The sequence below is a fragment of the Carassius carassius genome, chromosome 34 (genome assembly GCF_963082965.1).
Source record: "Carassius carassius chromosome 34, fCarCar2.1, whole genome shotgun sequence".
In the NCBI taxonomy this organism is placed as follows: domain Eukaryota; kingdom Metazoa; phylum Chordata; class Actinopteri; order Cypriniformes; family Cyprinidae; genus Carassius; species Carassius carassius.
The window spans coordinates 10,332,278-10,347,140 of NC_081788.1; the positions used below are offsets into that span (position 1 = coordinate 10,332,278).

At 36.9% G+C, this 14,863-nt stretch overlaps 1 protein-coding gene across 1 annotated transcript in view; it reads left to right on the top strand.

Moving 5' to 3' along the window:
• Positions 1 to 10,360: 10,360 nt before the first annotated feature.
• LOC132115464 (solute carrier family 15 member 4-like) overlaps positions 10,361 to 14,863 on the top strand; it is a 53,587-nt gene continuing 49,084 nt past the window's right edge. Inside the window, exons 1-3 of the mRNA XM_059523957.1 lie at positions 10,361 to 10,572; positions 10,828 to 11,450; positions 14,436 to 14,728. Coding sequence (XP_059379940.1) covers positions 10,878 to 11,450; positions 14,436 to 14,728 — 866 coding nt within the window. The 5' untranslated portion in view covers positions 10,361 to 10,572; positions 10,828 to 10,877. The remainder of the gene's footprint in view (positions 10,573 to 10,827; positions 11,451 to 14,435; positions 14,729 to 14,863) is intronic.

Consider the following 14,863-nt stretch of genomic DNA (forward strand, 5'->3'; position numbering starts at 1 on the left):
ACATTATATTTCAAAAATATATAAATACTTTTCAAAATGCAGTTGGCCCACAGTTTGCAGTATTACTAATCTCTACCTTGAGGCTGTACATAGATCTCCTTGCACTCTCATACCTGGAACAAATGGTCAAGAAACAAATGTTTGACCCCTACTGGACATTAGTAGTAATGTGAGATGTGTGTTCCCAACCTACGGACCAATTCATTTCAATGACTGCTCCACTCATTTATGTTTACTAGGAAAAAACTGTTAATAATAATAATTCCTATTATTATTTTACTAATTTTAGATATTAATATATTACTTTATTAATTACCCTGGAAGCCATGCAGATGAAAATAAACCTAGATGTCAATCATTAGTATTTCTATTTTTATGATAATAGTTATCCATGTTCAGAGTTCATGCCCAAAACATGTCGTTGAATAAAACAATAACAGAAAAATGTATGATTTGCCTAAATCAACACCAGCTGAGGAAAAAAATAAATAAATGAATACAGGAGGAAGGTAATAAAAGAACAAAATGTAAATGGCTGGTTGAGATAAAGTGGATAATTTCACACAGACAGAGGGGAAATTGGCTGGATGTTATCAATCCTGGGAGAAGGAGACCCCTGGTGTGTGTGTGTGACACCCTGTTTGCCTTGACTTGTGTGTTTGGGGTTTCATTTGAGGATAAAACATGGAAATAGTTATTTTAATGTTGTGCTATTACAGGATTGAAGGTAGGATGTTGCATCTGTAGCTGTTAAATCCTTTTGTATTATAAAGCATCAGCTAGCACAGTACTCGTCTGTCTCTCTCCTTTCTTCATCTTCTCTAACCCATTAGGAATAAACACTGGAATTTGTATTACCCCATTTACTCAATATCCTTTCAATGTGCCTATACTTTAAATGTAATTAAGACATTTCCTACTACATACACTACAGTTATTTTTTTTACTTCTCTTATGCTCACCAAAGCTGCATTTGATAAAAATTCTGTAAAAACAGTAATATTGTACAATTTTATTACAATTTGAAATGACTATTTTCTATACAGGTATGAATATAATTTCACAACAATCTCTCTTGTGCAACAAAAAGTCAATACTATCTTTGATGATTTCAAAAAGTTTTTAACCTCTTTACTGCACAGAAGTTCATATCTAGTACATGTATGAAAAGTGTTCTTGACAGCTGCTGAAAGTTTGCTCTGGCATGTCAACAACAGAAGTTGTAAGAACCCAGAGCTGCAAACCCTAACATTTCTTACCAAGAGCACCTCGCCACGTTCTTTCAGTTTATCAGTGAACACCACAGCAAACCTGAGTGTAAGAGAGAGAGAGATGAAGAAAGTGAGTTGACATGTTTGACATGTAAAGAAACATGAAAAGTCAGATTTCTGCACTGGCTTGTAATAGTGAGGTTCACCCCAGTGATTATGTTCAAACATTTTCATTTCACCACAATTCCACTCTTTCCCAGACATCAAAGCTGTGAGTGGCCGTCAAAAATCTGTAAATCAAACAAGTCAAGCCACACAAATAAAAGCACCGCAATGCAATTACCGAGTAACACTTAAAGTCAGGCTGATGAAGAGGAGGAGTTTTTTTTTTAAACATTACTTTCAAAAACATTTTCATTACAAATTATATTGTTAAAATAAAAATGGTTAAAAGTTACCTTTAAAATTTACATTTCAGAATTTTTTTATTTTTACTTTTATTTTCAACGTGACCTTGATGTTTCTACATTTCTCAAAACCTTAAAACTCCCCACCCAACTTCAAATTACATTTTACATCCCAGACTTTCACTGTGGTTCTGGCTTTTGAAGCTCCATGTGTTTGTATTTTGGCAAGAAAAAAAGTCATGAAGTTTGGACAATGCCTCGGTCTTGCTGTGAAGCCTCATCCTAAAGCTCCCTTTATTCAAACTCAGACAGACGCACATACAGCACATGTATAAGACATAAGGTCCTCTTGGATTTTTTTGGGGAGGGTTGTGCTAACAATGATTTTGAATAAAGAATAAGCTGACACAGTGTTGTTATTTTTTCCAAATTATTGCAACTAAACCCCAAGGGTTTCCTTACATCCCCTCTTCATCATCCCTGTCCCTCGGTTGTCTTTCAGGAGATGTGAAGGTTAGTCAGTAACGGCAGCAGCAGGGGGTCTTCTCTGGGAGATGTGTTTGAAGTGGAAGGGCTCTTTTCACTCTTATGTTCCCTTGTGACAATTATTCCTTTAAAGGGTAACTAAACCCCTTGTCAGAGCTTGACTCCACCCACTGGCAATATTTGAAAAATGCTGAAAAGTGGGCAGAGCACAGCGGAGATAGAGGGGATGAACCGAGGGCAGGGCTGAGCGGGTGGGGCGTGAACCTGAGACCCACAGTGACGGATTGATTGACAGCTGCTGTCAGAGTGGCTAAAATGGAGAGTGACTGTAGTGACGCAAGTAGCTTTGCAACGGAGTGTTCATTTGAAGTGGAGGACTTTTCTTCCCAACCTTCACCTGAAGTGGAGGATGTCGACGTGTCTGTGCATGACCTGAGCCATATCAATTTTGAGCCGCTAGCTCAAACTGCGGTCTTAACTCCCGCACCGCGTCACTTTTCAGCACGAGCTGTGTGGAGAAGCCCAGTTCCACCTCCATTGCTTTGGAGAAGCAGTCCCGTGTAAAATGCAGTTTGCACACTCCAGCTCTAGGCGGGAATCGCGGTCTTCTAGGCCAAGTGCATGCAACCACTGGTGCCTAATTTTAAAGTCTGCTGGAAAACTATGCAGTTCAGCAGTGCTGTCGCAACCAGCAACACTACACATACGTACCATCCTGACCACTGTACTAAATACAGATAAATCTACGTTAACTTGAAGCTATCCTAACTGATGCAATACTATGCTTCTAACTATGCTTCTAACAATACTAACGTTACACTAACAACTATGCTAATTAACTACATAGGCTACACGAAATAATCTAAATAACTATATAAATGCTATGCTAAATAGATGCTATAATAGTCTATCCTGGTCGTTTTCTATACTCGCAATTCCAACTCCTGACTCACTACAGTAATTTTGACAGAACAAGATGGTTTTATACTGCCAAGGGCGTGGTAGCTCGTACCAAGGGGCGTGGTGAGCTGGAAACTGCTTAAGTCACCTGCCACCGCTTACGTCACCTGCCACCGCAACATCCAATATGTACTGCAGTTGCCACCGTTCAACCTGAAGAGGGCAGCACTCAGACGTTTTTACACCATATATTGTAGAATTAAAACACTTTATACTCAAATGTCAAAAAAGTTACTCGAATCAATGAACAGCACTAATAAAGCCCCATTCTTACAGATCATTAACTAAAAAAAGTTGGTTTAGGGTTTAGTTACTCTTTAAGACTCAAAAGTGTGTGAGTCTGCCTGTACTAATCAAACAGATCACATGAGTCTATAACATCTGGCTAATGAATTGAAACCAAAGCTGTCAGGCTTTGTGTGCAGATTCAGTCAACCACAGATGAAAAAAGAAGAGAAATGCCACATAATACCTGATCCTATCAACATTTGTTAGGCCAAAGGCCTATTGGAGGGTTAAAAAGAGAGAGAGAGAGACTATACACTACTGTTCAAAAGTTTGGTGTCAGTGTATATATTATTATTATTAAAAGAGTAATATTGTGAAATATTACACCAATTTAAAATAACTATTTTCTATTTGAATATATTTTAAAACATAATTTATTCATGTGAAGCAAAGCTGAATTTTCAGCTTCATTACTCCAGTCTTCAATGTCACGTGATACTTCAGAAATCATTCTAATATGCTTAACCAGACCATCTTATCCAGTACAGATTAGAAGACTAATAAAGACTATTCTTAAAAAAGATATCAACAATATACCTATATTACAATATACAATAAACTTATATAATCCTCTTTCATATTGTTTATGTACAATTAAAAATACTTTCCTCACCCCTCAATCATTAATTTTTGTGGAGCACAAACGTTTTGAAGAATGTTCAAGCTTCAAAAAAGATTAAAAAGCAGCATCAAAGCATCATGTAATATATATGGATAGTCTTCTGAAACCATATGAATTATTATGTGAGAAACAGACACATTGCATTTTTACTTGCATGGAAAAGAACAACAGATTTCTTTAAAATCTCTTCTTTTGTGTTCCACAGAATAAAGGATGTCATACAGTTTTAGAATGGGTCATAAATGACAGAATTTTCATTTCTGATCAAACTACTCCTTTAATTATGTCTGACTAGAGCAGTGGAACAGGATAAGTGTCAGATTTCATCAAAGTAAACCTGACCTTGCCTTCCACAGAACTTCCTCCATCACAGCTCGCGTCCCTAAACACCCCACCCCAAACGACACTCTAGCATCTGCAGAGAAATGAAAATTCACAACAAATACATAAATCCCTTATTTCACTTATTCACCTCCTCTGAAGTTCAACTTTTAAATCCTTAGAGTGAACAAAGTCTTTGAGGCATGAAACAGTGTGTTTATCTTGCCACAGGGGGAAGTAGTCATTCATAGAGTGGACATTTTGGGTAGCCTTTTGAAGTAGACTTCAATCTTAATAAGACATTCTGTGAGTAAGAATGTGAGTACCAATGTATTAGTCAATAGCCAGTTTTCTAAATTAAAGCCATAAACTGATAGAGGAAGTTGACAATATATCATATGATTAAATATCATATAAAAAAAATACTGTAAATGTTGGGGTACCGTAGCACAGTGATGGTAATATGGTAATCACATGGTAATACCATGGTATATACTATGTATATAATAAAATGATTACCATATTTTTCATATACAATAATATTTCAAATAATACCATGGTGCATGGTACAAAAAGAAAACACAGTAATACCATGGTACTTTTTGGTAAGTGTGGAATTTCAGTCATGACAAAAAAAATAACTTTGTGGGTTCATGAATGTTAAAATGGCTGAAATTCAAAAGTCAAGAATTATAGAGAGAGAGAGAGAGTACACTTTGGTGTTTGAAGTGTACACAGTGTGTGTGTGTGTGTGTGTGTGCATATATAATCTAAATGTTAAAGTAGGCAGAAATGAGAATGAACAATCAAATATCCAATATTAGTCGATATCAAAAATAAAATAAAAACACTAATAACTGATATGGCATCAATATAATATGCATCCCTAAACAAAAAACTACTATAAAATGTATGGTGTAGTTTGCAAGTAGTTACTCCCACTTTATTCATCACCAGTGAAATCATAAATTGCATGACAGAGCTCTAGTGGACAGTACCACTAATGAGACAAGATACAGTAGATGTGTGTGTGTGTGTGTGCAGGCTGGGCTCTGTGGTGCCCCACTTCAGAATAGAAATAAATTGCATCTACGAGATGCTCTCACTAATAAGGTGAAACCAACAAATGCATGTATTTTTTGAGAGGCCATGGGATGTTTCACCTGAAAGAAGCCTGCCTGCTTTGAAAAGATGAATGGCCAGCGCAGCCTCGCGGCTCTTGCATCATCAGGGATGATACATCAGAGAAAGAGCTGAACTCTCATATCACACAGTACACAAGTATGTCCTGCGGACACAATATAATTCCTGCAACCCAAACACACACACACACACACACACACACACACACACACACACACACACACACACACACAGACACACACACACACACACACACACACACACATACTGTATAAATCAGTAGCTCTAATAAATTGGCTCTGAGCTGTTCTTTAATAACAGACCTTACAAAAATTCTGTGGCTGAATCATGGTACTGTGATGTACTTTATATACCATGGCACTTTGATATACATCATGATATTTCCAAGAATACCATGCTATTGCCATGGTACATGTCCACAAACTAATACTTATTTGTACAACAGCTTGTTGTATGTGCATTATGCAGTGCAATACGTGACATAATGAGATATAATATTGTACACGTTGATTTAAGATGCTAAATAATTTCATTTGAAAACTGATCACCTTTCAGGGTTAATGCTGCTAGGATAAGCTCTTTTGTTGACTTGAGCATCAACAGAGGACTGCGGTACTCCCTGGTTTCGCTAATCAAACCTCATTTTTCTGTCCTTAGCCTTTACATTAGTGCACATTAGTGTTACAATTATATATATATATATATATATATATATATATATATATATATATATATATTAAAATAAAATAATGTGTTATTTGAAAAATTAGACCTTATTGTGCCATAAATGTGACAATATTTGTTTTTAGTTAATTATAAAGAATTCCAAGCACCTCAAAATTGCTTTACCCTACAGCCATGTACAGAGGGGAGGTGCTTTATTTTGCAGTCAAAAACTGTTTTTTTTTCTACCATTTAAAATACAATAATTTATTTAGAACTATCAAATATATGATATAAATGGCATAATAAATCAAAATGCTAAATATTATAAAATATAAAATTTGTCACTAGTGTTACCTTCCTTATGGGTAACACCAGTGAAGATCAGTATATCAGGTCTTCTGTATGTCACTGGTGATTCATCGTGTCACTGGTGTTACTGTGTTGTGTTACTGTGTTTCCGTACTGTTTTTTTTTTTTCAAATTAAATCAATCAATCGTAATTTCCTTATTTTTTACATTTTCATTATTTTTCTGTAACTCTGACTACATGGGCTGAAAAAAATCGAAAAGACAAATTTCATAAAATCCTTTAATATTGATAAAGAAGGTAATACCAGTGACAAAAGAAAAATGGTCATGAGGTCTTGAAATAATTGCACAAAAAAGTTAAAAAGAAAAATAATTAAGCTGTCATTTGTATGTGTTCATAAAGCCAAAGGGTAATCTAATAATGTGGTCTAAGTTTAAATGTTAGAAAAATAATAAAATTTTAAGACATTTTGCCATACCACGCTAATGAACAATGAGAGCTTGCCTGCCAGCAGATGGATGAAGCGCCCTTCTTTTGTGCCATGACTCTGATAACCTCATGCTGCTGTGGTCATGTCAGAGCAGCAGCCTCCTGGATGCACACGAACGCAGATTATTTCACCACTAAAGTCTGAATGAGGAAAAAAAGGTTAAAGTTGTGAAAGTTTTATTCACCTCTTGCTCCTTATCTGTCAGTTATATGAAGTCGAGCAGCTCTAGAAGATCCGTGTGATCTGTCGGTCTACATGACTGACACTCAAACACTTTTTACTTTTGATCAAATTCATTTTTGAGTCAGTTCACAAGTTAACTACTCATGTGAATAATTAATGTTGATGACAAACTGTAACTATATGTATTAATTTCTTTTTTCAGAATATATAATGAACCTGAAAAAATAATAACACATTTTCTTCTAAGAGGTGTATGCACACACACACACACAAACACACACACACACGGATGGACGGACGGATGGATAGATATCCAAATAATGTGTGTTTTTACAGCATTGCATTCTGTCATATTTTAAAATTAATATATTATCATATATGTGCCATATATGATAATATATTAATTTTAAATATGACATTTACCAAGTTACTTAATGTATATTTTTTGTTTACTAGACACAAATAAAATTATGTGTCACAATGTAATGAAATTTCATGTAAACATTTATATATTAATGTAATATCCTATTGTAAACATTAGTATTATAAACACACACACACACACACACACACACACACACACACACACACACACATATATATATACGTTTATAGGTGGACGTTTTTTAAATTTTAATAAAATGAAAACTAAAGGAATTTCAAATCACATGAGCCAATATTTTATTCACAATAGAACATAGATAACGTAGCAAATGTTTAAACTGAGAAATTTTAATTAGCTCATTTAAAATTTAATGCCTGCTACAGGTCTCAAAAAAGTTGGCACGGGGGCAACAAATGGCTAAAAAAGCAAGCAGTTTTGAAAAGATTCAGTGGGAGAACATCTAGTGATTAATTAAGTTAATTGATATCAGGTCTGTAACATGATTAGCTATAAAAGCTTTGTCTTAGAGAAGCAGAGTCTCTCAGAAGTAAAGATGGGCAGAGGCTCTCCAATCTGTGAAAGACTGCGTAAAAAAATTGTGGAAAACTTTAAAAACAATGTTCCTCAACGTCAAATTGCAAAGGCTTTGCAAATCTCATCATCTACAGTGCATAACATCATCAAAAGATTCAGAGAAACTGGAGAAATCTCTGTGCGTAAGGGACAAGGCCGGAGACCTTTATTGGATGCCCGTGGTCTTCGGGCTCTCAGACGACACTGCATCACTCATCGGCATGATTGTGTCAATGACATTACTAAATGGGCCCAGGAATACTTTCAGAAACCACTGTCGGTAAACACAATCTGCCGTGCCATCAGCAGATGTCAACTAAAGCTCTATCATGCAAAAAGGAAGCCATATGTGAACATGGTCCAGAAGCGCCGTCGTGTCCTGTGGGCCAAGGCTCATTTAAAATGGACTATTTCAAAGTGGAATAGTGTTTTATGGTCAGACGAGTCCAAATTTGACATTCTTGTTGGAAATCACGGACGCCGTGTCCTCCGGGCTAAAGAGGAGGGAGACCTTCCAGCATGTTATCAGCATTCAGTTCAAAAGCCAGCATCTCTGATGGTATGGGGGTGCATAAGTGCATACGGTATGGGCAGCTTGCATGTTTTGGAAGGCTCTGTGAATGCTGAAAGGTATATAAAGGTTTTAGAGCAACATATGCTTCCCTCCAAACAACGTCTATTTCAGGGAAGGCCTTGTTTATTTCAGCAGGACAATGCAAAACCACATACGGCAGCTATAACAACAGCATGGCTTCGTCGTAGAAGAGTCCGGGTGCTAACCTGGCCTGCCTGCAGTCCAGATCTTTCACCTATAGAGAACATTTGGCGCATCATTAAACGAAAAATACGTCAAAGACGACCACGAACTCTTCAACAGCTGGAAATCTATATAAGGCAAGAATGGGACCAAATTCCAACAGCAAAACTCCAGCAACTCATAGCCTCAATGCCCAGACGTCTTCAAACTGTTTTGAAAAGAAAAGGAGATGCTATACCATGGTAAACATGCCCCGTCCCAACTATTTTGAGACCTGTAGCAGAAATCAAAATTGAAATGAGCTTATTTTGTGCATAAAATTGTAAACTTTCTCGGTTTGAACATTTGCTACGTTATCTATGTTCTATTGTGAATAAAATATTGGCTCATGTGATTTGAAAGTCTTTTAGTTTTCATTTTATTAAAATAAAAAAAACGTACCAACTTTTCAGGAATTCGGGTTGTATATATATATATATATATATATATATATATATATATCAAATACAGTAATTAGGCTGTATACTTTTGTTAATTCATTATTATTAATTAGTTTAGTTTATCAAATCATATGGTTCATTCTACACTGAAGATTTTGTATCATGGATGAATTATAGATAGTAGAAAATATGAATACCTGAATAAATGAGTTCTTAACATAATAGAAAAAAACAACAACATAATACTAGAGATGTCAACATAAGCATATGTTTCTAAGAGGTGTATGCACAATATATACTGTATGTATATATGTATAAACTTTTAAACAGAAGCCTGCAAATCATAGAAAGTGCGAATCTATCCATAAACAAAACATTGTAATAAATGGCTAATAAAAATTAAATGTATTAACAATCTATTTAAATTATATTCATAATGATTCATAATAAATGTTGACAATACCCAGCTGTGTCCTAAGAATAGGCCTGTATTTGTATATAATGTAATTCACTATGTGTTAAACATCCAGGGATAAGACGCAGATTGAGAAGCCCGATGTCTAAATAAACGAGTTCTAAATATAATAAGAATAAAAAAATAAAAACATATCGTAAAAAGGGTGTGAGTAACCACTGATCTATATATTCTCTATTAGCCTATAGGTCAGTGGAATAACCATTAAATATGTTTTGTTTTTTAAACTGCGGTTAAACCCCTCTGACATTAGTAGATACACTTCTTTCACATTGCCACTAGATGGTCCATATTTAGATTTTTAGATTTGGTTTAAGGCTTTTAGTTTTAGACTTTTATCTTATAATCTGACTCAATAATTCCTCCATAAACCATAACCTGGCTGTATTTAAATGTACCTGACAGACAAAGCATCACCCAGGAAGTTCGTTGCAGAATTGATTGGCTTCAAGAAGGCTAGCCAATAAAATAAACCCTTTCTTTCACCTATTTATCCAATCAGTAGTGGCCTTTGGCTTTCATGCCATTTTTAACTCAACGCTTTGTATACACACCGATGAGCCTGACGCCTCTCACTGGCGCTGGATAATCTCATCCAGATGAGATTCAGATCTGATGAGTGTGCTGTGGGCGCGTCACGTGGACTCCTGTGAGTGAACCGGGTGTCACGCGGTAGTATTGTGACTGGCTGTTTACCCTCGGAGACCACAACTAAACTTTATGCCTTCAGACCTTTAGGAACTTTAAGTTAATATTATTAATAACATGTATCCCGAGGACATTGGTGAACACGTTGCGGGCTGAATGTGGAGCAGTGCTAAGTGTTCAAGAACGGTATGTTTATGCATGTTGTTGTTAGCCTGTTTACTGAGTAAAATATAGAAGTTGCTGACTGCAGCCTTTCTTATTGTTTTATGACTGATTGAGATATACAAATAAGTCGGTAAGTTTAAACAACACGTGAGACATTATAATATTGCACTCTGTCGTAATTTATTTCCTGAATTCCCATCACTGCATCAATTTGTGTTTTTTTTTTTGGTATCACATGCTTTTAATATAATGACAGTGGTTTTGTTGTTGTTCTAGGTTTGGATTTTGGTCAGCTGACCGCCTCTTGAGAAACAGCATATCAGGCCATGGCTGGCAGGGATGTAAACGAGAGCACTCCTCTTTTGGACAACTCTGTGGCTCCGACTAGATCAGAGTCAGTGTTCAATGGCAGGAGACTGGCATGTGCTGCTATACTGCTGGCAGAGTCTCTAGAGCGGATGGCCTTCTATGGCATCACCTCGAACCTGGTGCTCTTCCTCAACAGCAGCCCCTTCTATTGGGAGGGCACTTCGGCCAGCCAGGCCCCCTTGATCTTCATGGGAGTCACTTATTTGATATCGCCTTTCGGTGGCTGGCTGGCAGATGCATTCCTTGGCAAGTTTGCAACCATAGCATTGAGTTTAGTTCTGTACCTGATTGGGATGCTGCTTTTCCCCTTTGTTGCCAACGACAGCACCAGGGCCTCTCTGTGTGGAGAAGAGATGGCATTCCCAGTGCAGTCAGCAGAGTGTTTCTCTGAAAACGGGACTGTGCCTGCCAATGTGACCTGCATGAATCGGCCGTCCTACTGTGGGCCTGCGATCTACAGTGGTCTGGTGCTGGTGGCTGTTGGGGTGGGAGCTGTCAAATCAAACATCACTCCATTCGGGGCAGATCAGGTAATGCAGGGGATTTCAAAATGGGGTCTGGGGAAGTGATAGGAAGGGAGTGCTTGGGGTCTGTGGAAAGTTTAGATAAAACAGTGAAAAAATAAATAAATTAAAGAAAATAAATGTACAAATTTAACTAATTAACTTTTAAATAATACTTTACTCATATTAGTTTTTCTTTGCAGTATAAATGTGGTCTTTATAAATTAAAACATAGCAAGTTTTTAAATTTCTGGGATATTTGTGGGATCCGTGGCATCTAAAAGATTGAAACCCCTGAAATAACAGAATTCACTACAGCTAGAGAGTTGTCTAAACTTTGAGTATGTTTAAATCTCAGAGGGGACAACGAGTCAACAAGACAGCGAGTACCACGAGTCAACTACTTTTGTAGTTTAAAGAGTTTAATGTGACTTGTATTTCTTTGGTTTTTAGGTATGTTTTCCACACTTTTTTTTTCTTTTTTTAGGAACACAAAAGGAGTGGTATTGAGTAATGTGCTGTTTGCTCTGTCCATTTACATTGGGAGCAGGTCATTTTAAACTTCAAAAAGGATGCAAAAGTACTTTGTCATAAAAGTCATCATACACCATATTCTGAAAAGGATGCAAAAGTATCATAACCGTCAACATACACCATATTCCAAGTCTTTCTGAGTGCATATTATAGATTTGTGTAGCAAATATTATTTATAATCTCAATGATTATCCTCCTTGCAAGTGGGGGCTATAAACTGTTAGACTCTGTTTAACTATAAACATTATAGTTAGTGAGTTGTAATGGAGAATGGATCTATTAGATTTGTAAACCAGCAGCCATGTCGCCCTGTATCCCAAGACTGGTTACCAACTGTAGCTAAGCAGGGCTGAGCTTGGCCAGTACCTGTATGGGAGACCTCCTGGGAACACTAGGTTGCTGCTGGAAGAGATGCTAGTGAGGCCAGCAGGGGGTGCCCACCCTGTGGTGTGGGTCCTAGCGCCCCAGTGTAGTGATGGGGACACTATACTGTCAACAAGCACCGTCCTTTGGATGAGACTTTAAACTATGGTCCTGACTCTTTGTGGTCAATAAAAAATTCCTCCATTGGCCTCTGACCATCATGGCCTCTGAACAATCCCCATATCCGCTGATTGGCTTCATCACTCTGTCTCCTCTCCACCAGTAAGCTGGTTTGTAGTGAGTGTTGTGGCGCAATATGGCTGCCGTCGCATCATCCAGGTGGATGCTGCACACTGGTGGTGGATGAGGAGATACCCCTCTGACAATGTAAAGTGCTTTGAGTGTCTAGAAAAGCTCTATATAAATGTAAGGAATTATTATTATTATTATAATTTTAAACATTCAATATATTATTGTGAAAGACATCAGTAAATGTATTGTGAAAAGCTTGAAGGAGTGATGAAAAATTCAATCGCAAATCAGACATTGCCGTGTCTCTCGTGAATGCAACCAATAAGAGATATGGTTCATAAGACAGAATATAGCTCAAAAGTCATGGACACCTTATCCATTTCACATTCACTTTACAATCCTATCCCTCATTCACTTTCAGTATAAAATAGAATACATTTTCAAGTTTAATTTTACTAAATGTTGTCATGTCTAAAAGTGCATGGGTATGGGTAATTAGTTTGTTTCTGCATTTCAGAAAGTGCTAGTGGTTCCCTTGGCAAAAGTCATTTTGTCAGGCTTCCCTAAATTTAGACACACTTCTGGGCACTTTCACTTCACTTATTAAATGACAAGGAACATACCACACATTTCTGAGGTACTTTGAGTCTGATTTAGCCTTGTGGGCTGCAAAATGACTTGTGTCACAAGATCAAAATTCCAAAGCTTTTCGTTGAAATGGCTTCTGTGGTCACTACCAAGGTCTGTTTTTCAGATTTGAAATACAGTTTTTTAGAAGTACATTGATATCTGCAGACTTAATATGTTGTATTGTTGAAGGGAATTAAATGCTGAAGAAATTCAGTGATGTAATGTAGAGTGATCCACAACAAGTACAACCAAACATTTCTTACAATGTGCAAAACAATAAAGAATCCTTTCATTTCCGTCATGTTTTAGCACTCATTTCACTTTCACCATGACCTCTCGGTGACACGAAACTGTACAGTAGCCCAGTACAGTGGGGAATATCCCTGTCATAAGTGAACTATAAGGGAAGTATTTGCTGAATGACTAATTAGAAACTCCATCCTTTTGAGCTAGACATAACACGCTAAATAAAACTGACAACTTAGGAAGTAAAACGGACATCTGTCTTTGTTGTTTTATCTATATGCTTGACAAGATTTTTTCCCAGTTACCTTGTTTACTGGATTATTTGGATTTACTAGTATTTGGAAGAAAATAAAAACCCATGGCTTATTTTTCAGTCTTTAAATGTGGATGACTTGGATTAGGCCAGTGTAGATGTCTGTTGACTCGCTGCCTTGTCATAAGATCGTCATGTGTTTTTTAGATTCAATAAAGAAATTAACTGCTGGATGTACCATCTGGTTATCGTTATGGGGCATAGATCTCATTTAAACATAGAAGAGGCGGGGCATTGAACTGAATTGAAACTGCTTACAAGTGACAATATATTGGCGCTTTTCCCAAAACTGTTGAGGATCTATATCTCTGATTGTATGACTACTGCTGCATGTTTTTTGAGCTTTATGAGAGCAGACATCTCTTTAGAAAGCATGTGCATGCACTTGAGAAGAAACTTCACACAAGTTTGTAAATGCATCTAATAAATTGTAAATCAGTACTTGAAACAAATGAAGAATGTGGGTATTGAATGTTGATGTGTTATGTTTTTGTTTGATACTGAATCAATTATAGGATCGGTTATTATGGATTTAAAAGTGATTTGATTATTATTATTAGGAGAATTTTCAGTCAGTTGTTCCAATGCACTTAAAAATAATAAAACAAGTTAATAAAAATGAATGAATGATCATAAAGTTCACACATGTGCATTTATGATGTATGTCCTCACAGGTGAAGGATCGAGGTCCGGAGGCAACGCGGCGGTTCTTTAACTGGTTCTACTGGTGCATTAATCTGGGAGCGATCTTCTCGCTGGGTGGAGTAGCTTATATTCAGCAGAACGTTAGCTTCTTTATAGGCTACATCATCCCTGCCGTCTGCCTCGGGGTGTCCCTCATCATCTTTACCCTGGGCAGAACAGTATTTATAACCAAATCTGCAGATGGCAGTGCCTTCAGTGACATGTTCCGGATCCTGGCCTCGGCCCTCTGTGGACGCGGGCCAAAAGAACCAAGTCTGCTCAGGTGAGGGCTACATTTACTTTAATAAGAATAAGAACCTTATGTCTTACATACAAATGTGACTCTTAGTCTTTACACAGTCTCAACTGTGTGAAATGTTTTTAGTGTGTTAGATTGTAAATTAATGCAGTTCTTTCG